Raw genomic sequence first — 24,894 nt, 5'->3', positions numbered from 1 at the left:
ACCATTCATTTCTGCTGCCCATACATCTCCCTTTTTATGTTCAATTGTTTTGCATAGGATAGATCTCAAAAACCATTGAAGCTTGCATTCATATCACAGGTTAAACTTAAGAAATCGGTATGTGTTTTTTTATTCCATTTTGCGTCATGACAGACGAAACTTGTTCTGATTGATAACAGTCTAAAAATGCGGTTTACTTGACCAGTTTGCTTGCTTTTCTTGCTTTGTTACTGGTAGAGACCGGAAGGATCAATCGATTAGCTAGGTATTTTCCCCGTTCAAGGTTGGCGAGCTCAAACAAAGCTCAAAGGAGGCCATGTGTGGTATCATATTGAAACCCCTTTTTGTAGGCTTGGATTCCCACAAAAACCCGGTTGACCTCTATAGACTAAAAATTGTATTTATACAATTCCATAAACTAAGACTATGAAAAATACTAGTCTTACAATTTTCATACATTTTGCTAAAATTGGGTCATCGAATTTTCAGAGAACTTTTTTCTTGTTTTGACGTACAAGTCGGTGTATCGTACTAAATAAAAAAGAAAAATTTTTGTCAAAAAATGCGAATCATACAGTCTCCATAAATAGAGTTTGTATAACTAGCACTTTTTTTTGATGGTGACAACAAAAAATTTTCCAATTAATTTTGTAATTGCCCTCAATTTTTTTTGTTTTTTTTAACCGCAAAACGAGTTTTGTATTCAAAGTAATTTTTCCGAAAATTTTTTTTGCTTGCAAAAGTTTAATTTTTTGAGTGCATAACGTAGCATAAACTTTTTGTGTGAATTTTTCCCGTTTTTCTACTAAACTTTCATCACAAACTCCCCGAACCCTTTTTGTATGACATTTTTAAAAATCATAAAGTCATAATTACATTGTTTTAGCCATAACAATTTAGCCAGTGACTTGAAAAAAATAGCTAACTGGGCCCCTCATAATTTTTAATACCTCTTTGAAATTTTTCTTCCTTTTTTAATTGGTTTGAATAATTTAAAGTGGTCGGAATTTTCATGTCTACTTGCATAAAAACTTTTTTTTGTGTTGAACTACACGTTGATCAGCATTTTGGACGAAAGACGTTGACTGACAGTTCTCAACTCTCCTCTCCATGTTTTTTAGGTTATTTTGTCTACGCCGCTCGAAACCTGCAGCTAATACTCAGTATTGGTTACTTTTGTTCAGTTTTTAATGAGTATTTTTTTTACTTCAGTGTTTTTAATGGACCCCTTTGGTCTACTTAAGTCAACAATTTTCCTTTTTTCTCATGTTTTTTTTCAGATTGTTGAATGTGAAAAAAAATGTTCACTTTTGATGTTTGTCGAGCTTATCTCGAAATTATTTTCAAAATGTTTCTTTTGTTTATGGCGATCGAAATTGGTAGCTTTTTAAAGGTTTGTCTTCGATTGAACGCTAAAACTGTTGACATCAAACAAAGTCTTCGAGAAATTTTCAATGAAGTATAAGCCTATCGTTTTGCATTGATGATCTTTCCAAGTCATGTGAACACGCAGACAGATTCAAAAAAGGAAACAACTCTGGGTAAACATTTGCAGATGTTCATACAGCAGCATACACATGGACACATAAGCAGATGAACAGATGTCCATAAGTAAGGAAACATACATACATACTCACAGGACATACATACAAAAGGACGCAACATCAGAAACACAGATGGGAAAAAAACATTCAATGACCTGCTACTGCAGAATTTTAATGACGAGCAAAAGCTTGATTTCAATTACCTGCAGAAATCATAGATTAAAAATATAAAAAGAGAAACTCAGAGCTCAAAAGTTTTTAAATAATATTATAGCTTTTTTCAAAGTAAGTTCCAGTCGCCATCCAATAGAAAATATACATCAAATTTCAACCAAATGCAGACCTTCTGCCTGATTATGGGCGGACTAATCATAACTTTTATTTTTTATGAACCCAAAGTTGAATAAATTTTGCTAAATTTTAAAACGCTCTAATGAAAATCCTTTAAAAATTTACAAATTTAAGCTCCAAGATTGTTACAAGACAGGGACTTTTTATTTTCTAAATATATCAAAATACATAATCAGCCATTCAGAAAATATTTGGATCCCAGACAAAGCAAAAATATTGCCCGATTTCCCAAAAATTTACCTGATGATTCTTTTGCGAGCATACTTTCTCAGTTTATAATCACATAATGAATTGTTTTCAGGAGACTTTTTACAGAGCGGCATTTAATTAAAAATACAGCTGTGTGGCAGTCCTCTTTGGATCTATAGATTCGTTTCAGTTATCTCAATTCAGGAGATTCAGTGTTAATCTTTCTAACAAAACATCTCACAATTATTTTTTAAAGAATTTTTATGAGATAGTAGCTTCGTAGAAAAATTGACGAATGCCTTGAATGAACTAAGTTTTCAAAGCAATGATGGTTTATGCCGGCTGCACGACAATTAAGGGTTCCAAGTATTTGATTTTATGTATAAGATTTTTTATGAAGGGTGGGGAGAGCTGCTGCACTTTTTCAATTTTCCCTACACAAAAAATTACAAGACTGGTGGAAAAGTAATTCCTTTGGAAACTCTGAAAATCAGTTGAAAGTTTTTTTGAAATTTAAAAGCCATGAAAAACTGCAAGAAAAAAAACAACCCTCAAAATTTTGTACCAAAGTTGGAAAACTCCTTCGAAGACAGGGAAAACTCCTTCTTATACGAGCTTCTAAGACAGGGAAATGAATTGTAAAATGGTCAAGCTAGGAAATGACTGTTTGTTTTCGTGAAAATAGCAAAACTCAGAATTTTATTTTCCAGTTGAGATACCTGGTTCAAAATCCCACCGTTAATTATCGCTTTTTCTGTAGTATCTCAGTTATCGCTTTTTCCAGCGCTGATTGATGCATAAATTAAGCGCTGATATCATGCTTAGGTTTTTTGTATAGCTAAGGCTGCACTATTTCAGGGCTCTTTAACTAATGATTCCGAAGAAAATCACAGCTAAATTTTTCGAAATTTAAAATCATTCTAATAGGCCAGCAAATGAGAGTGTGGGTTAAAAGCTCCTATACTTTGTAAGAATTCAAAGCTTTGCGGCACCGGGATGCCATATATATCTACTAAGCTAATAAATGAGAGATAGAGTCCATTAGGCCCCTGTTTTTGCTTAACTTGACAGGTTATTGTTAGCTGTTTCATATCAAAATCTAGCCAAGTTAGCAATAATGCATCGATAAAAATTGCTATTGTGTCAAGGAACATCGATAATTCATCTCTAGCGATCGCGGTTTTTCGTCCAATTTTTAATTGCTTTATCAATGTCAACTAGACCCGGGTATCTTATGCCGCGGAAACCTCAGAACAGTATTAATTGAAAAAGCAAACTGAAAATTTTAAACTCCTTTTTATGCAAGTTTTATTCCCAGTCGACCTTGATGTCTTTTAAAATTTCGGTTTTGTCTGCACAAATTTTTTCAACCTGCCATTTGATTATTCGGAATTTTTTGCAACTCTCGCTTTGTATGAGAATAGATCTCTCAGAACCTGAGAACGTGAAAAAAAAATGGATTGAAAAAATTTTTAGTTTTTCCTCACGAAAATTTCGAAAAATTATTTATAAAAATCATTTTTTATTTAAATTTGATGAAAATCATAACTGAATTTTTATTATTCTTTCCGACGATTGAACTCTCCATTTTTGTATTCGGGTGTGCTTACGTTTTTTTCTTTTTGGTTTCCACACGAAATCAGGTACCACTTTAACCATTGTACTGGGTTGGGTGATATTTTATATTAAGCCCTTTCAGTCTCGTTTCCAAACGCAACAAAATATCTTAATTTTTTTTTTCTAGTAATGAGAAAAAACCGTTTTGAAATTTTTGACTTTTCGTCTTATTTAGAGCAAATAAAGCGAGCGAGTAGCTATATTTTAATTGCTTAAAAGCCTACAATAGCTTAAATTGAAACGTAAAACTTAGCTTTACTGGGTAACTTTAGTTTAATTTGAGTATGTTAGCGCCTTTTTGGAGTCAAATTTTTTCAAAAACTGCAAAAAACTTGAAAATTTTCGAAATTTTTTCCCTGATTGTATTTTTTTTAAAATTTGGCAGTTTTTTTTCTACCAAAATTGTTATTTAATTTGCTGACTTTAATATGGTTGTAGAACACACCTAGTCCCCGGTTTTTTGTTCAGCTCTTTTCATCACACCACGCCGAAGAAATGACAATAATTTGAAAAATTTTGTTGTTCTGTTTAAGACTATGGTCGGAACATTGTGTGCTACTTGCACAGTAACCAGCTATCCTTATTTCTTTTTTTTCTTTTTCTTTTTGATTTTCTTGCAAAACCAGAAACCTCAAATAATCATCGGACTGGGTTGAGTGACATATCATATTGAAGCCCTAACAGTTATGATTCGAACCGCGTTAATAATTTTCAAAAAAAAATTCTCAGTGTCGAGAAAAGTCGAGAAGTTCGAGAAGTTTGACATTTTTGATTTTTCATCTCATGTCAAGCAAATTAAGCGAGCGAGCAGTATTCTTTTAATTGCTTAAAAACTTACAATAGCATAGTCTAAAACGTAAAAATTTATTTTTACTTGAGTAACGTTTTTTTACTTTGGGTATTTTAGAGCCTTTTTGGAATCAAAATTTTCAAAAATTCATAAAAACTGCAAAGAAACTTGAAATATATTTTTTTCAATTTGCTTACCTAATCTCCAGTTTTTATGTTTAGGCCACGCCGAAAAAAAACGACAATAATTTGAAAAAATCCTGTTTGATTTTTTAAGACTATGGTCGGAACATTCTGTGCTACTTGCACAGTAACCGGCTATCCCTGTTTTCTTTTGGGATTTGGTTACTTTTTTCTAATGCAAATAAAGAAAGTGACAGATTTTTTAAAATTTTTTTTGCAACTTTTGACTAAGAAGAAAAATTATATCATCTTGAGGCTCATTAAACTTCATAACTTTTTAGAGATTTATTCTTTAACAAAAAAAACATTCAAACTGGGAAAACTGAATTGATAAAACTTTTTTACTGAGCTGGAAAATCAAAAAACAAAATCCGTTTTTGAAACAAAAATCAAGCGCAATTCTTAGCGGCAACTTCTTGTTCCATGGCGACTATAATTAAAGTGCCATTAAACATTGAAATTTTTTTGGTTTAATAAAAAGAGCGGCAACGTTTTCAATTAATTGGTGCTTTTTAAAAACTCAATGAATAAAAAAAAAATCGATCAGATTATTAACACTCAATCGTCATTTAAAGCGAAGGTCGGATTGACATGCTTTTGGACTTGACAAGACAAAGTCCTGATGCTATTTTTTTTTCGTTTTGGAAGAAGAACTAATCAATGATCTCTTATTTCTGTACACTTATTTCTGAAATTAAACTAGAATTTAAAACTATTTTCTGAATTATATGTTCTATTTTGAAATGAACTTGAAAACAAAGTTCAACGAAAAGATTTAGTTTTTAATTTGGAAGCTGTCCTATTATGGTTAGTATTTATGTGTTAGTCAATTGAATAAATCCCACAGTTCCTGTGATGACCAGTTTTAAATGTTTAATCTGAAAACAAGTCTCATCCTGGCTCTCTGCTGCTGTTAAATGGTTTCATGCAATCAGGAGGGAGTCTTCGGAGCCAAGAGCGAAGTCGGAGTTTTCTGAAACATAAATTGTTTTATTTATTCGGATTTTTTGCTTTCAGAGAAAAATTTAACATGAACTAGATAAGATTTCGAATATATTTAGAATATTAAATACTAGCAAATTAAATAAATTATCTAGTTCATTATTGTCAGTGAGGTAATTTACAATTGCATTTTTTTGATATATGATCAGTGATTTTTCTTATATGGAAACAGTGTAACTAGCATTTTTCCAAAAATCAAAAAATTTAATATTCCATAAAATTTAATTTTTCAAAAATTTTAACCGAACACAAGTGGCAAAGAAAGACCTTGGTTACTCAGAAGTAGAATCACCAAAAGTTTGACCGTCTGGAAATAACAAGGCATAGGAAACAGCCTGAATTTTCTTAGTTTTGTTTTGAACAAATGATATAATGAAACTATGAAAGTATCAAAAGATAATTTTTTTAAAAAAATTTAAACTTTAATTGATCATGCCTTGATCATGGCATACAAAAGCATGCCATACAAAGTAAATAGGCATTTTGAGCGCTTCTTTACATTTCTTAATTATATGGAGAAATGAAAAAAAAATCAAATTTTGTGTATTTAGGACTAGGTTATGCACACGAAAGTCCAATTTTTGCTTGCAAAATTTTTTTTTAAATTGTTTGTTTAAGTACAAAATTTTATCAGAAGATTGAAAAAAATAACAGTTTTTAGCGCAACTGCGATGGTACATAAAAACACTTTTGCTGTCGTCATCAAAAAAAATGCTAGTCATAAAATTTCTATAAATAAAATTGTAAGATCAGCGTTTTTTGACAAAAATTTTTCTTTTTATTTATGACGATACATTGAATTTTATGCCAAAACAAGAGCAAGTTCTTTGAAAATTCGATTACTTCACTTCAGCAAAAAGTATCAAACTTGTATGATTTGTATTTTTTCATAGGCTTAGTTTATGCAATTTTATGATTAGCATTTTCGGTCTCTGGAGGTCAACCCGGGAAACTTTTGATTTTTAAACAAAGTTATCTTCTAACAAAGACACCATAGACCCGCACCTGGATAATTTCAAAAGGGGCATTTTAGTTAATAAAACGATAACCACTTACAATAAGGATGCAAAACGCCTCAAAGTAAGGGCAATTGAATGTTGTAACTGACTGTAAAGATATTTGAATATTTATAATGTTAAAATGATATTTTCAACAAAATAAGAAAAGTTGAAAGTTTTTTTCCCTCTACAGACATTGTCAAGTGAAGTGATTCTGAGCCTATTTATTTGACGTCAACTCTACGTGTTAACAGAAAACTTCAAAAAACCAAAATAGTTACACCAAATTGCCCAAATAGGTAATTTTCAACCCATCATAATTTTTGCTGAAATTGCTCATAGGTGATATTTATTTTGTCAAACGACAGGGCATTAAAACGGTTTAGACCGCTTAGGTTAACTCAGTCAAAAAGCTTTATAGAGAAAAAGTCGAACTTTGTTGCTTTGAGAAAAAAATACGCCGAGCACAAACAACCTGTCATTTTCTTCGGACGAAAAAATTACATTTCATGGGTGTTCTAGGTTGGAGCTAAGCAACCGAATACACGGGAAAATCAAATACGGGAAGTTAAGACAACATTACTTTCTTTTTCAAAAATCTGAGAACACTACTTTCTTTTTCAAAAATCTGAAAACATTACTTTCTTTTTCAAAAATCTGAAAATATGAGACGAAAAAGTTTTGGCGTGATAGATAACAAAAAATAAAGATAAAATTAGGTGTGAAATTGAGGTGCATTTACACAGTGTAGCATACAACTGAAATTCCATGAACAAACACCCCTATGCGGCGCTCCATATTTGGTGCAAACCATTACCTGTCGGGGTGGGGTTGATCACTAATTCAGGAAGTGCCTTGCATTAAAGTTTGCTTCAAATTAAGTGTTGGCTCAATTTTAAACTTTTTTTAAAATTAAATGAAGTCTGAATTTCAAGGTAACGTTTTTTAAGGCGCATTGAGCTTTTGAGTTAGGACTGGAGTGTATAACTCATAGAGTAATTTCGGATAGGGTACACCGTCTGCTCGTCACGCTATCTTATTTTCGGCCGGATAGATTCGTGCAACTTCTTAGTCTAATACCGATCCTAATCTTACTCTTATACTATCTAGTCTCAGGTTGTTTAACTAGTCTCTGCTAGGCTCAATAGATCTAGGGTATACTGGTTTATTGCGGCTGCTGAAGTGCTCGGGAGAGTCCAACTAATTTCTAAGTTAAATTCAAATCTCTCTGGTGCTGAAATTACAAGTAACTTCAGCACTTACAAATAAGTGGGTTGTTAGTTAGATGGATCATGATTGGTTAATATTAAATACTTTACATTGGTAAAATATCTAATTTATCCAATCATAAAATGTAGTTTAGATCAGGTTCCACCCATCCGGGTTTTACAGAGTTTTTTAGAATAGTTCTTCTGCGATTCGAAGGATGGATGATGGACGTTGGTTTTTGGCGAACATCATTTTCTTCCGTTTCCTCTTTGTTAAAGAAGTTCCAGGAAGCTGGAGTTAGAGACATAAGACGTTGTGTCTTCTAGTGACAACGACTAAGTCTTTGCAACAAACTCAAATCTGATTTCAGAATGGTTGGCTATGTCAGGTTTTTCTGTTCTGCGTGGAGAACTTCTTTTGTGTCTGATCTAGTTTGGGAATGGCGTGGAGATTGTGCGTGGAGGGGATGCCTGGTTACTCGGATCTGTACGTATACTTGAACATCGAGGTGGTCATTGGTCTAGTTCAATGAAGTCCTTTTCTGCGAAGTCAAGTCGTACTCTAAATCCTTTGAGTTGTGATTGTGAGTGGCATATCGATTGTGGTTGGCCATTCTCTCTCGAGTGTAGTGGGGTCGTTTTGTCTTTAGATGTTCGTCCTTGGTGTTATATTCTGATCTATGTATTGCATAATGTAATTTACATTTTATAAAACATTTATTAGTTTAATATTTTTTAATTATGATTTTAGTTAGTTGTTTTCACAAAAGCTTTTTGTTTTAGTTCGGTTATTTTGAAGAGTTACTCACCCTTGAATAGCTCTTATTAAAAATAGAGGTGTGGTCACAAAGCGTGGATGTAGCGCGGTGGGTTAGGCCGGCTATAGAGCATGCTCAGGACGTCCTTCCTGGTGGGTTAGGCCAGGAGTGGGAGTATGATTTCATGCGGTTTTTATGAGGGGTCCTGTTATGTGACAACGTTTTATGTTGGGTTTGTTGTGGTTTTTCTTATGTCTTGTTGGTTATGTCCTTTTTCCAAAAAGCAAATTGTTCGTGGTATGGGTTTGTCTTTCGACTTTTTTGTGTTTTATTATTTCTTTCTTAGACTTTATAATAGTCTTCAAAAGAATAAATTATCCAGTTTTAAACTGGGTTAATCCGGTTTGGGTACCGTTGGTTTCCTTTTCTTAGTCATGCTGTTATTCTATGATTTGTGGTATTTAGTAAGCTGCGTTGGTTAGTTTTGTTTAGTATATGATTCCTTTCCAACCGGGTTAAAGGAAGGTTTGAAACATGTTATTATATGTTAGAGTTGTTGAGTGTGAAAACTTGAAACTGAAATTCATTATTTTAAACAATTCTTCGTGGGCGAGCTGTGCGAGTGTGGATAGAATTTCTGTGCGAATGAATGAGAATATCAAAAAGTTAGTACTGCATTTGCATTTTATTAATTTACTGCATAGAATTTGGAAATTTACTGCTAGTTATGGGGGAATTTTAAGTTACAAATTTTCATCATAATTAGATTTACTGCTTGTGGGGAAAATTTTAGAAATGAATTTACTGCATTGGTATTAAATTTATAAATTTATAAGTGTAAGAGATTAATAGAATTTTTGAAATCTGTTTGATGAAATTTGCGATTTTTATTTGTCTTTTGTGGTTTTTGTAGGTGATTGTCGGATGAAGGCTAAAAATCTAAAGAAAACATGGATAAAGTATGGTGAGTTTTTTAATATTTTAATTAGTTAGTAATATTCATTTAATTCATACTTACCTGTTAGTCGTCGGGGAAAAAACCGTGGGGGAAGATGTCGTGGATGAGATCGGAATTTGTTAGTAGTTTAGCTAAGATGCGGATGATATTTTTAGTCTGAAGCAGTGGCCAAAGCAATTGAAGTGCCTTAATAGTGGTTAGTTCTTCAGTGCCAACTGCAAACTCATAAGGTGTGTTTTGGATTAGATTATATAATTTGTGATTGAATTTAGTGTTGTGGATGAATTCTAAAATTGGGATTTCTATAGGTTGTACAAACTCGTGCGGGATAAGGAAGGGTCGGGATTCTTCGGCGTTGAAGGTCTTGGTGATGGGACAGAAGATGTACATTTGGGTTATGGGATCATAATTGCGAAGAATACCATGAAGGTTAGTATCTTTAATGCAATATGTGAAATTTAGGAAAAATGGTGAAGTGTATTTGGAATTAATGAATTGAAAACGATGGTGTGGTTGTCTAGAGGGTGTGTGTAGGTCAAAGTGATTTTGGATGAAGCGATAATAACTATATGTGTGGGTTTGTTTAGTGCGCAACATAATATCGTGTGAGCAGTGTAAATCTCTTTCGTGTGGTGCAAGGAAATGAAAGGTTAGTGAAAATATTTGGAAGCGTTCTTTAAAACTTTCGTATGCTTGTGTGTCTGTTAGTGCTTCTGAAATAATGTGATCAAACTTTCGGTCGAAGATGTTTAGTGTAAATATATATGGTGTCTTGATGAAAAATTTCTCGGTAATTTGTGGATTAGCGAAGCGATCGTCGTCTAAGAATTGATCTTGGTTAGCTCTGATGATGTTGTGATCATAGTATTCGAGTGTATATTCGTTAGCTCTAGGTGCAGTGTGTGTTTTTAGTGATTTTTTATATCCAACGTAAGTAAATTGTCTAGCGGTTAGTGGTGTAGTGAGTCGATATAGCATGTCCGTATTTCGCTCTATATCGATGTGAGTGTTAGATAAAGGTAAGCAAAGAGGGTTAGTAAAATGATAATATGAGGTCCAAGAGAGAGTGGGCATTAAAACGTATTCATCTACAAAGTTGCGTGTTTCGTTAGTGTCGTGGGGGGTGTTTAAGGTGTATTGTGGGAATGAGGGTAAGGTGATGGCTAAAAATTCTTTTGTGTTATTATGCTTGGGGTGGTTGATGTATTCACGGGCTGTTCCTGGTTTTGCTGGGAAAGGATGGTTGGGGAACTTTCTTTTAAAAGTGCGGTAAGCTCTATTAGTGTTGAGTGAAGATTCAGTTGATGTGGATGATGGTGCTAATGATTCAGTATAATTTGAAGAGGGTGTAGGGGTAGGGGGGTTGGATGAATTTATTGTGGAGGAGATTTGGTTTATTGTTGGGGTATGGAGGTGGTAGGGTTGTTGTTGAAGGGTAATAAAATTATCTAGCTCTGGGGAGATTCGGGGGGTGTCTGGAGAATGAGATGATTGGTCAGAATGAAATGAGGAGTAGGTTGGGGTAACTTGGGAAGCATAAGAGGGTGTGGAAGTGATTGGGTCAGGGTTATTGGATAATATGGGTTGAAAAGGGGGTTGAGAAAAATTAGAAGAGTTATGAAAATTATTGGATGGGGATGGTTCTGAGTCGGCAAATTCATCGGGGGTTTCAATATTCGGGTTATTGAGTTGTGAGATGGAATATAAAACTGAGATGTGTGAATTAGTGTCGGAATTCATGCCTGATGTTACATTACTAGATGGAAAATCGGGTGGCGGAAAAGCAAAAAGTGGTATTATTGGGATTGGAGAGGTAAGATTGGTTGGGTGGGAATTTGATCGGTGTAGTGATCCAAGTTGGCGGCTCATCGTGGGCTAAAAAAGTGATTATTTTGAGACTGAAAAGCGGTGGTATGGGGTTGTTCAATAATTTGTTCATAAGTATTATGATCTTGTGACTGGTGTGTCATTATATGTTGGATGGGACTTTGTGATGTGGTGAGTCGAAAATTTGGATTATGTGTGATGGCTAAATTTCGAAAATTTCGTGGGACTAGGGATAGTGGATGGTTATTTGGTAGGGGTGGTAATTGTGGTGCCGTTGGCGTTATGTCTACATTGTTATGTTCTTCGTCGTATGTATTTTGTCGTGTTGCTATTTTTGTGTTATATTCTTTTATTTGTGCGTCTAAAAGAATTTTGTTTATAGATGTAGAAAAGATTCCAAAAAATCCTGCAAAGAGTATGCGTGCTACGCTTGCTTGTCTGTTTACTTGTGTGTGTATAGCACATGTGTTGTAGATTCCTTTTAAAAGTGAGAAAAGAAATCCAATAAAGTTAAACATTGCGTATAAAATAGTCAATTTTTCTAAGATGTAGTAGGGCCATCCTAGAAAATCGAGGATCTCATTTTTGAGTGTAACAAAGCTAAAAATGTTAATTGGTGATATATCTTGGGGACGGTATTTTTCACCGTTTAGATATATATAATCTTTAATGTCTTTAAAATATCCGCTATAGTCTTGCGTGTAGATATCGGCAAATCCTGCGGTTTCCGCAAGTTTGCGTAAATTTTGGTCTATTGATTGTCTTTGTATAGTGTCCATTTGTGTTAATAATTCTTGGAATTGTTGTGTTCTAATGTGATGTTGAATATCTGATTTTGAATAGATTCCTATTGATTGTAAGTCTATATTTGGGTTTCGAGCAATAGCGCGAATGCTTTCTGGTGAAAATTTTTTGAGTGATTGCATTAATGTGGGATATGGAGTGAGAAGATAATATTTATTTTCATCAGGGTTTAGTTGTACTACATTGTGGCTGTTTTCTGATCCACATGGGACTGTGGTATCCCAGAAATAGGTTCTTCGTGAAAGTGTATCCACGAAATGTACTTTATTCTTATAAAAGATAGGGATTCTTTTATAACATCGTTTATCTTCAAAAACGTATAGTGGTGATACTTTTTTAGTACAAGTATAAAACCATAAGATGTTTCCTTCATAGTCTAAAAAATTTGATCTATTTCCAGATAATAAGTATCCTGCATAGGGTATTTTTAATACTGCTAGTGCAAGTGATTGTAATATTTGTGTTCGTTCTAATTCGCATAGTTGGTGTAGTGTTTCTAATTCGGAGAGTGACATTTCTTGAAAAATTCGGCTAATTGTATAATCTAGTTTCATATCTAAATGAATATCATAGTGGATATTACCGAAATATGTAGTATTCATTAGTGATAATTCTTGTAAGCGTGTGCTTCTGGTGTCATGGGGTTTTAGATGTCCACCAGGTTGTCCGTTGCTTTTTTCAAAATTAACTGGTATATAGGATGTTCCTTCGTTTGGAGGATGACCTGTGGCATATGGGTCAAGTTTTATTTTTCCAGTGGTCATGTCGAATCCTTTTTCGTATTCAACTAATATTTCAGAGTATTGTGTTCTGTGAAGTGGATTCCTGTATTTACATGCAAGTTCTGTTTCTTGATATATTTGAAAACGTGTCAATTTATTTTCTATATTGTGTATGTTTCTAAAATTAGTACTTTGTTTTCGTGATGGATGTACTTGTTCACATGGAATTGATTGTATAAAGTATTTTTCGTGAAATTTTATCATACGAGCGTGTATTCTTGCTACTTGAAATGTTGTACATGTATCTTCGGGGAACCAAACAATTGTTGCTTGTGTTCTCGTTGTAGGGTCGCAATAACCTTGATCATTTTTACAAGGTAATCGGATTCCTTGATAGATCATTGTTTTATCTGATAAATCTCGTGTTAGTTGTATTTTTTCGAGTTGTATTTTCCAATCGAAAAACATTATTTCTTGGTATCCTTTATTTTTTGTGTCTGCTTTGCAGTTTGATGGGTTATTTATACCAATGTGTGGTATCCAATGTTTATCGTGTAGGTCATAGGTTAATCGTCCGTGTGCGCCGTTATACGGGTATTTTTCGTCTAGTTTTATATGTCCTTGGTGTCTTTCAAGTTGTGATTGATGTACAGAGTCTGAAAAAACTTGAAAGTTAACTAACTTTCTTTCGGAGTTTTTATTTTGTGTGATGTTTAGTCTAAGTAATTCATTTTTACAATCGTCGGGATTGAGATGTAAAAGACGTTCTATATTACTCTGATAGAATGATTCATGGTCAAGTCGGTTTTTGTTTCCGTTCGAGACTTGTGAACAATGTACTTTCTTTTCGGAAAATGTTGCTGTGAATTTATAACCTGTAACTGTTGTTGCTCGGGCTTTTGAATAGAGTGTTGCTATTACATTTGTGGTTTCTATAGTTTGTGGTTCTGTTTCACATTGTGATACTTGATTTATTGCATATTTGTGTAGTGTTTTTTGTTCATTTTCTTCACAATCGTAATGTGTTACTAATAAATCTTGTGGTCCTGTACGAGGGGAAGGGTTTATGTTTTGATTTGAGATTACTAGAAAAAGGAGTTGGAGAAAAATTAATAATTTTAGAATATACATGTGTATGATAATCCTGAGTATGGATTATAAAATGTAATGTAGCCAATTGTGTTTTTGGTATATCTGTCGTATTTGTATATTACTTCAGTAGTTATAAACGGTGGTGGTAGTGATTGAGCTGTTATGTTAGGTGGGTTTAATGGGTAGGGATGTTGGGTAATATTGTTTAACTTAACTGTGATTTCAAACTTTAATTGTATACTGTTTTGTTGGAGTATTTGAATATTGTGATCACGGATATCGTTGTGAATATCTTGGCGATATTGTAATCTATTAAGTGCCCAGTTATGAAGGCGGTTACTTTCTTGATGTTGTCCAAATAATGGTGGAGGTGCTGTAAATGTATTCCAATCTAGTCTTAAAGGAATATTTATTGATGATTGTTCTCGATATCTGGCGTCGAGATTATTTGGAAAATTTAAGTTAAAAGGTGGTGGTGAAATCTGGCTTATTGATGGTGTTGATGGTAGTGATAATGTTTCTGGTAGTGATGAGGATGTTGTTGTATCCGTAGAAATATCTATTGGATTATTGACTAAATTTAATTCACCTTGTGTAAATGAATGTGTTGTCCAATATGGTAGTCGTGATGCCTGGTTTGGGGGGTTAAAGGGATTTTCACGTATTTGTTCAGATGTTGGTGTTGAACCTAAGTAATCTGATGGTAGGCTTGAGGTGCTACGTTGTGAAAGAAGCGTAGGGGTTTCTGGTAATATACCAATGGGGTTTTCTGGAGTGTTTTGTGATGGGGATTGAGGTATATCAAAATGAACTCGGGGAGTTTGAAAATTTCTGTTTCGTCGAGGATGTATAATTTGTCTATTTATTTCGACTGTATTTTGGTTTTGACTAGGATTTCTTATTCTACTTAGTTCTTGTGGTAGTGTTGGGTATAGGTTATATGTTGGTTCGCTTAGAGGTGCTTGTCGTTGAACTGGTTCTAGTGGTTCTGATAAACGAGCATGTCGTTCTTCAAAAGTGTATGGATTGTCTTGAAAAGAAATTCGTGTAGATGTTTGAGGATTTTGAGTAGTTGAAGGTGGTGTTGGGTTATCTTGGGATGATGTCGGTGAAGACTGATTCTGTGACTGTTCGGTAGCAATTTTTGATGGATTTTTGAATTGTTACTTTAGTGGGAAGGTTTATGTTTATTATAATATTCTTCCAAAAAAATAATTAGAAAAATTGTTGCTAGGGCAAATGTGATGATTGCTTTCTTTATACATTTGCATATTGTCAAAATGAGGGATGATAAAAATGTTATGAAAATTACAAACAATAAAAAAATATCAGTTCTACTGAAAATTGTTCGTATCATTTAGACAAGTTGTATAAATCGTACCTGTGGATATAATCAAGGGTTTTGGAAAGTTGGAGGAATAGTTCGAGTATAGTGTAGAAAATTAAAAAAATGTTACAAAAATTATTAGGATTATTAGAAAAGATTCAAGTATATCAAAAAGAAATATTATAAAGGTTTTAAGTATTGTAAAAAAATGTTTAAGATTTATGAGTATTTGAGTAACTGATTGAGAGAAGAGCATTTAAGAAATGATCTCTTGGTCGAATATTTTTTGCTGTTTGAGGCGATTTTCAAGTGTGGTCGGATTATTTATTAGTTTTTTGACAAGTGGGTTGAGTTTTGTAAAAAATTGTTGGGGGCAATTTTCATGGTGATCGGGAGGTCGTCTTTTTCTTTATTTTTGTTTGTCAAATGATCCGGGGTATGGTGAGATTTTTATACTTTAGGCTAATTAAAATGTTCATTTTGTTACTTTAGGCTAAGTTAACAAATTTGTTTTGGGGGTATTCGTGGTCTGAGTTGGGGAAATATTGTTGATCTTTGGGTTATTAGATAAGGGAGGGGTATGGTATTATGGTGATATTTATTTTAGTTGTCAAGTTGGAGTGGTTTGCTTATTTTTGACCTGGAGGTCGTAAAGTTATAGTTATAGATGTGCCTGGAGTTCTATATTATTCGTCTAATTGGTCTTAGTTTGAGTTAGAGAAAGTGACGGATTGGATGAATCCTATTGGTCTATTTTGAACTAGAATTATTGCGTACTTGTCAGCATGTTATTTTGAAAAATGTAAATGAAAAATGTTTCGGAGGTTTCAAGGTTGTGAAGTATAATGTTAAAATTACTTTAGAAATTCCACTTTCTTTAAAATTTTAGATTGGGGGATGAATATTTTATAGTTTTTACGTGGTTGATTTCGGAGTCTTGTTGTTTTTCGATTTTCTGATTTGTCGATTTGTTCTTGGGGTATTATTTGTTCGGTCATTTTTCTATTTTTTCTTTGTTTTGGGGATTCTTTATGGTTTTGGGGATTCTTTATGGTTTTGTGTATTGTTTTTGGTGGCGGTTGGTTTTGTGTTTTGATTTTCGGTGGGGTTATCATTTTGTTCTGTGTTTTTCAGATGTGGTTCATTTTGAATGATTTTTAATCCTGTGAAAGAATATAATTGAGTTAATTCGCGGAGTGCGTATTCTTTTGGGTAATAAGGTAATAGGTTGTTTCGATGTTGAACGATTTCTTTTTTGTTTGAGTCGGTAATTTTATATGTGACCTCAGTGGGTCTTGCAATTATTTGGTATGGTCCTTTTCGAAGGGGTTGTAATTTTTTAGAAATTCCCTTTTGAGTATTAAAATTAGGTATTAAAACAAATGTTCCAATTTTTAATTCGGAGGCTGGTGTAAAACGTGAATTGATTTGTTCATTAATGTTTTGTCTTTGTAATAACTTTTTTGTTATTTTTTGATAAATTTCATTGTGTTTTTTATCTCTATTTAGAATCCATTCGGTGTGTGTACCGGAGGCTAGTTTAAGAATTTGTGGGTGATGAAAATGATCTTCATCGTGTGTATGTAAAGGTAGGTTATAACAAATTGAGTCTTTATTTGGTTGACAATAACCTTGTGCGTTTTTATGAGAATTTGCTGTAAACATTATTGGTTTGCGTGGCTTTTGGTTAAAAACCATTTCGTATGGTGACATTCCTAAAGTTGTCGTAATTTGTGAATTATATGCTAAGGGAAATAATTTTACATCTGCTGACCATTCGGTATATTTTGTATCATTTCCGTTGATGATACATCTAAGATATTCTTGTAATGAACGGTTCATACCTTCGACTAAGCCGTTTGTCCAAGGTGCATGAGATGTACGTGGTTTGTGTTTAATGTTATATAAATGACATAGTGTGATAATTTCATTATTTATGAATTCTGTACCGTTGTCTGTAACTAAAATTTCTGGTAGTCCGAATTTTGCTATCCAGTGTTCATAGAGTGTTGTGTAAGCGTAATAAGCGTTACAATGTGGTACTGGGTTAAGTGCTACATAATGTGTAAATGCGTCAACAATTACCATAATGTAGGAGTTTCCTTCGGATGAGGGTGAAATTGGTCCTTTGGTATCAAATGAGATACGATGATTAAAGTACAAACTTTGTCCTTTAAAATCTTGTTTTTGTGCTATTTGTTTTTGATTTGGGTAAGGTTTATTTAGTTGACATACTATACAATCATTGCATAGTACTTTTATCCAAATTGGTGCATTTGGGAAGTAAAAATTTTGTATAAAATTTGAATATGTTTTTTCTGGTCCAGAGTGTCCTTTAATATTTTGTGTATGTGAAATATTAAAAGCTATAAGAATCATACTTAAAGGGAGACAGGGAACTGTAGATTCATTCAGGTTATACTCTAAAAGGTCTGTATTTTCGTTAATTGTTGTGTTGTTAAATTTGCGAAAGTATCGGAGGAGTGTTTTGTTTCCTAGAATGGTTGAATCTGCCTTGACAGGTTTAGTTTTATATTTGTGCCATGATTTTAGTTGTCTAATTATCGGGTCAAGATTTTGATATTGTTTCAGTGTTGAAATTGTAATTGTTTCTGTTGGAGGGAGAAAAATGTTTTCAATTTCGAATTTAGATAAGGGTATTGTATCAAGTGGGTCGTGGAGGTCAAAAATTTGATTTATTGTGTATTTTGAATCATTTGTTTGTGGTCCTGATAAATTTATTTTATCAGTTAAATTTTCTTTTTCAATTAGTGGAAAATGGTCTTTCTTAGGTGGGTGTTGTTTTGTTCGTTTTTGTTGGGTGTTATTTTTTATCCATTGAGAATATGGGATTGGTTTGAAAGTTGATGTTCCAAGTAGATCAACTTCATAATGATTATTTTGACAATCTAAATAAAGTGGGAAATGTTGTAAACTATTTATTTGTGATTGTTCAATATCAGTTTTTACTGCATATTTGCATTCCAATCGGGATGATGTTTCGTTTTCTGCAAGGTAGAATTTTATGTTTTTGGGTATTTCAACTGTTGTTTTTCGTGTAAGTAATTCAGGTGGTGTATTTCGACTTAAGGTGTCTGGTAATGCAAGATTTTTTCCTGCAGTCCAAACTATATGTAAGTTTGGAAATTTCATTAGAATTAGTTGAAATCTGTAAACTCGGTGGTTTGGGTTAGATTTTTGTGTAAAGAGAAAGATGATTGGTTTATGGTCTGTGAATAAAACTGTGGGGTGTTTTGATCCAAGTATCAGAAATTCATATTCTGTCAGTGTATATATTATGGCTGTACATTCTCTCATTAGAGTTGAGAGTCGTAGCTCTGCTTGAGTGAATAATCGAGAATTTGCTGATATGAGGTTCATTTTATTTGTACCATTATGTGATTGTAATAGTGCTGCACCGATGCCAAAGTTCGAAGCATCGCACATTGCATAAAATGGTTGATTTGAATCTGGAATTGTGTTTGAAATTTGTTCAGTTAAAAGTTTCTTTATTTCTTCAAATCGTGTTTGATGTTCTGTGTTCCATTCAAAATTATTTTGTTGTCTAAGGATGTTATAAAATGGTCGTAGATATAATTGCATTTTATAAACATATTTACTTAAAAAGTTTAACATTCCAAGAAATTCTTGGATTTTCTTTTTATTTGTTGGTGGTTGAAGTTTTTGAATAGCGTCAATGCGTGATTTCAATGGAGTGATTGTTTTTCTTTCTATATTATGTCCTAAGAATTTAACTCTTGTCAAAAAGAAGTGTGATTTATCGGGGGCGGCCTTCAGATTTTCGTTCTGAAGTATTTGGTGATATTTTTCTAAAACATTGAACATCTCGTCTTTTGTTTGTGATTGCATAAAAACATCGTCTAAATAGGTGATTGCGTTTTTCTTGAGTATTAGTGGTCTAAAAATTTTGCTCATAAAAGCTGAAAATGCTGCTGGTCCTATGGATATTCCATAGAATAAGCGGTTGAATTCATATTGTTGGTTTCCGATAACAAATTGTGTTAAACGTCGTGATTGTTCATCTAGTGGCATTTGATTGTATGCACTATTCATATCGGCGGTTGTAAAGTATTTGCCGTTTATTTTTGTTAAAATAACTTGTATTGGTTCAATGGGCCAATTACATTTTGATTCATCTATAAGTGAATTGAGGTATCTAGCATCGAGAACGATTTTTAATGATTCTCCTTTAGCTAGAATGATAACGGGGTTGATAAATGTGTTCCCTTTTGGTTGTTCTTCTTTATTAACTGGTGATATAATGTTGTATTGTTCTAAAATATCGAGTAATCTGTTCACTTTATCATGTAAGTGAATTGGTACTTTACTTGCTCTCTGTTTTTTGAAAACTGCGTCTAGTTTTAACGGGAGATGTAGTGATGAACTGATTTTTCCAACATCGAATTTTGATGTTGCATAGACTGATGAATATTTAATTAGCTGTTTGGCTAACTTTTCGAATTCGTCTTGTGTTATTTGTGAATGTTGGAAATTAAACATTGTTAAAAATTTCTGTTGGTCCTCTGTGTAGTTACTTATGTTGAATGTAGGTTTGAAATATGGAGTTTTTGTGAAATAATCCGTATTTCTGTTTTCGTTACTTATTATATTATTTATAGATAATTCTTCATTAAGAATTGTAGATTGGCAAATATCTAGTAATTGGAGTATATTATTTACGCGATAGGCTTTTTCGTGTATTGGTGATATTGTAGCGTTGGTTTCACAATATCCTAAAAGTCCTAAAGGTAATGTTACTTGGTAAGGTGTGTTGTTATAGACATGTAAGGAAATGATATCTGAATTCGAATTTTTCAAATATTTTATGGATGAGATTGTGATTTTGAAAAATTTGTGAATAGGTTTGAATTCAAAATCTGACATATAAAATTTTTGTTTGTTTTGTTCTTTATCATATTGGTGAACTTGTTTGATTGAAAAATTATAGATATTTCCTGATAGTGGTTTTAGGTGTTTTCTTTGTTGGTTAAATATCGGGTAGAATTTTGAAAAGAATGGTGGTTGTTTATTTAATCTTTGAAAAAATGTTAAGGATGTTTCTTTTGTTTTTGTATATTTATCTTTGATTAATATTTTACTATTTAGGATGTTAATTGTTGGTATATACTTCGAAATAAATGGTATTCCAATGATATTATATTTAATATCAGTGATATGGAATATTTGTTTAAATGGCTTATTTAAAATTTTGCTTTGCTCCATTGTTCTGGTGGGGAGGAGAAATAATTGGATTTTTCCGTAGTTTATCAATGTTGATCCTTGTGCTGTTGCTAACTTACTGGAGGTTTCAAGAGGTGTTAGCTTTGGGTGTAAAGTTTTTATTTCATTCCATGTGGGGATGTTTATTATGTTTGATTCTGCTCCTGAATCAATTAAAAAATCTATTTCAAGGTCTGGTGGTTGAAATTCTTTATTTCTTGGGCTTTCTAAGAGAAATGGTATTTCTCCAAATTTTTTCTTTGGGTTGTTCTTTTTGTATATTTTGATAAATGTGGTTTGTATTCAAGCATTTTGTTTTGATATTTTTATTGGTTTGATTTGTAGTGTTAATCTCATTTGTTTCTTGCGTCGTTGTTGTGGAATTTATGGGTGTAGTGTAATAATTTTGAAGAAATTCTGATTGATTTTCATATATGTGTGATGAAAAAGGTTGTTCATATATGACAGATTCATAGTCATTTTCGACTTTTATCATATTGATAGAAAGAGTGTTTTCAGTATCACTTTCTGAATCTGATGATGTACAGTTTATTTGATTGAGTTGTAACGTATCAGTTACTGTGTCATCAATACCTGGAGGGTCTGATGTTGTTTCTGGATTAGATTGTACTTGATTAATATGTCTTTGATGTTTAGGTGTACTACTTCTGTGACGATTATTAGAATTATTATAGTTATTATTATTCCGGTGTGGTGATTGGGAATAATTTCTATAACGATTATTATAACTTGAGTGTCGATTCTGTGAATTATTTCGCGATCTGTTTTGGTAATTATTGTTTGGTCTGTTATAGTTCGATCTATTATATGAGTTATTCCTTGATTGATTGTTCGGGTAATTCTGGTTTCGGTTGTTTGAATAACTTCTATTTCGATTATAGGAGTAGTTTCTATTCCTATTGTATGATGAATTTCGTGATTGGTTGTTTGGATAGTAGTTATTTCTTGATTGGGAATTAGATCTAGAAACAAATCGTTGTGTATTTGAATGTGATCTGGAGTAGTTATTTCGACTATTTGGTCTATTGTAGTGATTTTGTGCTGAATTATGCGTGTTTCTTCGTTCTGGTGATCTTCCTCTATAACTTGAGTTATATGGTGATTGATTTCTTGTATAATTTGTATTGTTCGGGAGTGGTTTTCCTGAACTGTTGTTGCTGTAGACTGTTTTGTTCGGTAGGTTTTGATCTTTTTTCATGTATTGATGGAATGATTTATTTGGTTCTTTATATTTTTGGGGTTTATTTTGATTGTCTTGCTGTCTTTGTCTACATTCGGAAATACTATGTCCGTATCGTCGGCAATAATTACACCATTTTTTGAAAGATGGTTTGCCTTTAAAGTTTGGGTTCTTTTCGTAAATATTGAGTATTTCAGTGATTTTTTCAACGAGGTCTGTCTCTGATTCCTGTATATTATTAATATTAGTGGGAGTCGTTTCAATTCTGTTAACGTATTGTAATTTCAGATTTTCCGTTTCTTCTAGTTTCATCGTGATTTCTGCTTGTTCTAATTTGTCTACTAGTTTTCGAAAATCTAAATCGGGTTCTCGAATTGAAGAAGGATGGGATGCTCTCTTTTTTATTGCTATTTTCCTTAATTGTGGTGTTAAGGTCATCATTAAGATTTCTGTCATCTTTGTGTTTTTATAGTCGTGTGTATTTAGTGAATATGCTTTTCGAACTAGTGTTTCGATTCGTACTGCTAATTGCTTGATGGTTTCGTTTGGTAATCTGCGAATTTCATTACATAAAACTCTTTGTTGTTGTTTGTTTCTTTCGGAGTCAAACATTTTTGAAAATTCCTGTGTAAACCTTTTCCAGTTTGATTTTATTTCTAGAGGTAGTACTGAAAACCATTTTTGGGCTGCGCCATCTAAGGTTGTTTGTATTAACGCTGTGCGTCGATGTATCCAGTTTTGATGTAGTGGCGTATTAATTGGTTCAGGTCCAATATTTAAAATCAGGTTTGCTGTTACTGCATTTAAATAATCTTCTACAGAGTATTCAGGGTCTGTTCCTGTGAAAACCATTAAAGGTTTGTTTGATGTTATTGATGATCCACCCATAAGGTATGGATTCATTGTCATTTGTAATGATTCTGCTGCATTTGGCATTTGAGAAAAATTTGAAAGTTGGTTTCTTGTTATTTCATGTTGTTGGAGATAATATGGGAGTGGTATTTCATTTTGCATTTGTGATGGTTGATACGAGTGTGCAGTCATTGGATTTTGTTGTTGAATTGGTTGAAAAGATTGTGTATTAATTAGATTTTGTTGTTGAATTGGTTGTTGATGTTGTGCATCTATTGATTGTGGAGAAAAATTTCTATGATTTGTACGTGTTCTCTGTATTCCTTGTCTACGATATTCTTGAGTATTTGGTGCAAATATATCTGGTTGTAAGAAATCATCATCTGAGGATAAATAATCCATTTGATAAGATGTCTGTTTTTTATTTTTATTTTGTTGAAAAAATGGGTAATTTTCACTGTGATCCTGTGGAGGATTTGTTTGGAAATTTATTGAATTAGGTTGGGTCATTGGGTTATCCCAATTTCGAGATCTTGTATATTGGTTAAAATTTCTTTGTGGTTGATTATATATTTTTGATGGATGTGTATAATTATAATTATGGTCTGTAAAGTTGTTTCTAGTGAATGTTTTGCGTGTTTTTGATGGTATTGTCATGGGTCTGTATGTTTGGTAATCCATATGTGAATATTTAGGGGCAACCGAAGGTTTAACGGTTGATTGTAAGGTTACCTGTGTTTGTGAAGGATTTGTATTTCTTGGTGTTGTTAAATTTGGGCGTATTGGTGAAATACTTTGTTGTGTAGTTGTTGTGTGTACAATTTCTTCATTTATGAAGTGTGATGGTGTCTGGATATCTTGTTGAGTAAGATTCCTAGTTCCATTGAGGTTTTCATTGTGTATGACTGTAGAGTTTAAACTATTATTTTGTGTATCGGGCAAAAATGTATTATAGTTTAATGGTGTTGCATCAATGGTGAATGGTATTATTTTTACATAATCTCTTATGTAAGATATCGTACTTATTGCTTGACTTGAGATTGATTGTGGGAAGCTTATAAATGCGGGATGAGACCATTCGGGGTCCCAAACATAATCTGATTGTTCTGTGATAGCGGTATCATCGTTCGAGTTTTGGGGTCTAAAATTTTTTCTTGCTTGTGCAATTAAATCAATATTGTGTGTGAAATAATCTATTATGAACCATGCCAAAATTTTTTGTAGATCGTGTTTTGTATGTTGTGAAACGTCGTCTTTCGTGAAATTTTCTTTAATAATGTTTAAATAACTAGAGAGTAGTGTGATTTCATGTCGTACTCTTAAATGTTTAGATGTTTCTGTCGGTGAGACATTTGTTATTGGGATTTCGTTTTCTAATATCGAAATATAACTATATATTATTGCGAAAACTTCATTGGTGAATATGGAGTTTGCTCTTTGTGAGTTATGATATTGGATGCTTTTTATATATTCTGAAAAAACTTTTGAAAATTCTAAATCAAGATCGTCTGTTTGAATTGTATATTTTCTATTATTATGGTTTGGTGAGGTGAATTCTATGGAGTAGATTCCATACTGTTGTGTTATGTTGCATATATCTTTTAAGTAGTGGTCTATGATTTGTCTTTTGATTTTATTATCTGGGAACTCTGTTTTACATGGACTGATTCCGGGTTCAAATAAATTTAATAGTAAATTTTTGCAAAATATATGCTGTCCTCTATCAGTGGTTGCATCTATTATAAAAGGAAAGATTTCATCATCATCTGGGGTTTCGTCACCTGGGGTGTGCGTTGAGCTCATTTTTTCGTTCGATGACTGTTAATATGTAATTATTAATGTGTCGAATTGGTTGATTCCAATTGTATAAATGTACTGGTTTGTGTTTATACTGCTTTTTTATTCTTCTTTTTCCTCTTTTTGATGAATTTGAAGTTGTTTCTGAGTCAGAAAAATATAATTGATCGTGAAGTGGGCAATTTTTATCTATTGATTCTTTTAGTTTGTAAAGTTCGTCTAAACTGTTGGTTTCTGATTCTGAAAATGCGTTTCGATTTTTTGAAAATCTTTTTCGTGTTATTTGTCTTTGTTTCGTTATTATTTTTCTTTTTAGTGTTTGTCGTTTTGTTCGAATGTATCCAACTGTTTGTGTATGAGGTGTGATTACGAGGTGGTATTTTTTGTTATCTATTTCACAATTGTGTAAAACGATTGTTTGTTTATTTCCTAGG

At 32.8% G+C, this 24,894-nt stretch overlaps 1 protein-coding gene across 2 annotated transcripts in view; it reads right to left on the bottom strand.

Annotated features, from left to right (window-relative positions):
* Positions 1 to 5,412: 5,412 nt before the first annotated feature.
* LOC134851746 (uncharacterized) overlaps positions 5,413 to 24,894 on the bottom strand; it is a 55,876-nt gene continuing 36,394 nt past the window's right edge. For both annotated transcript variants that reach the window (XM_063867965.1, XM_063867966.1), the window contains one exon: positions 5,413 to 5,646. Coding sequence is in view for 1 of the 2 variants with exons in the window: in XM_063867966.1 (XP_063724036.1) it covers positions 5,597 to 5,646 (50 nt within the window). In the remaining variant the exon portion in view is untranslated. The remainder of the gene's footprint in view (positions 5,647 to 24,894) is intronic.

Source organism: Symsagittifera roscoffensis, chromosome 7, assembly GCF_963678635.1.
Source record: "Symsagittifera roscoffensis chromosome 7, txSymRosc1.1, whole genome shotgun sequence".
In the NCBI taxonomy this organism is placed as follows: domain Eukaryota; kingdom Metazoa; phylum Xenacoelomorpha; order Acoela; family Convolutidae; genus Symsagittifera; species Symsagittifera roscoffensis.
Note: the sequence above shows the minus strand (reverse complement) of the source record. Positions and strands in the feature narration are given on the sequence as shown.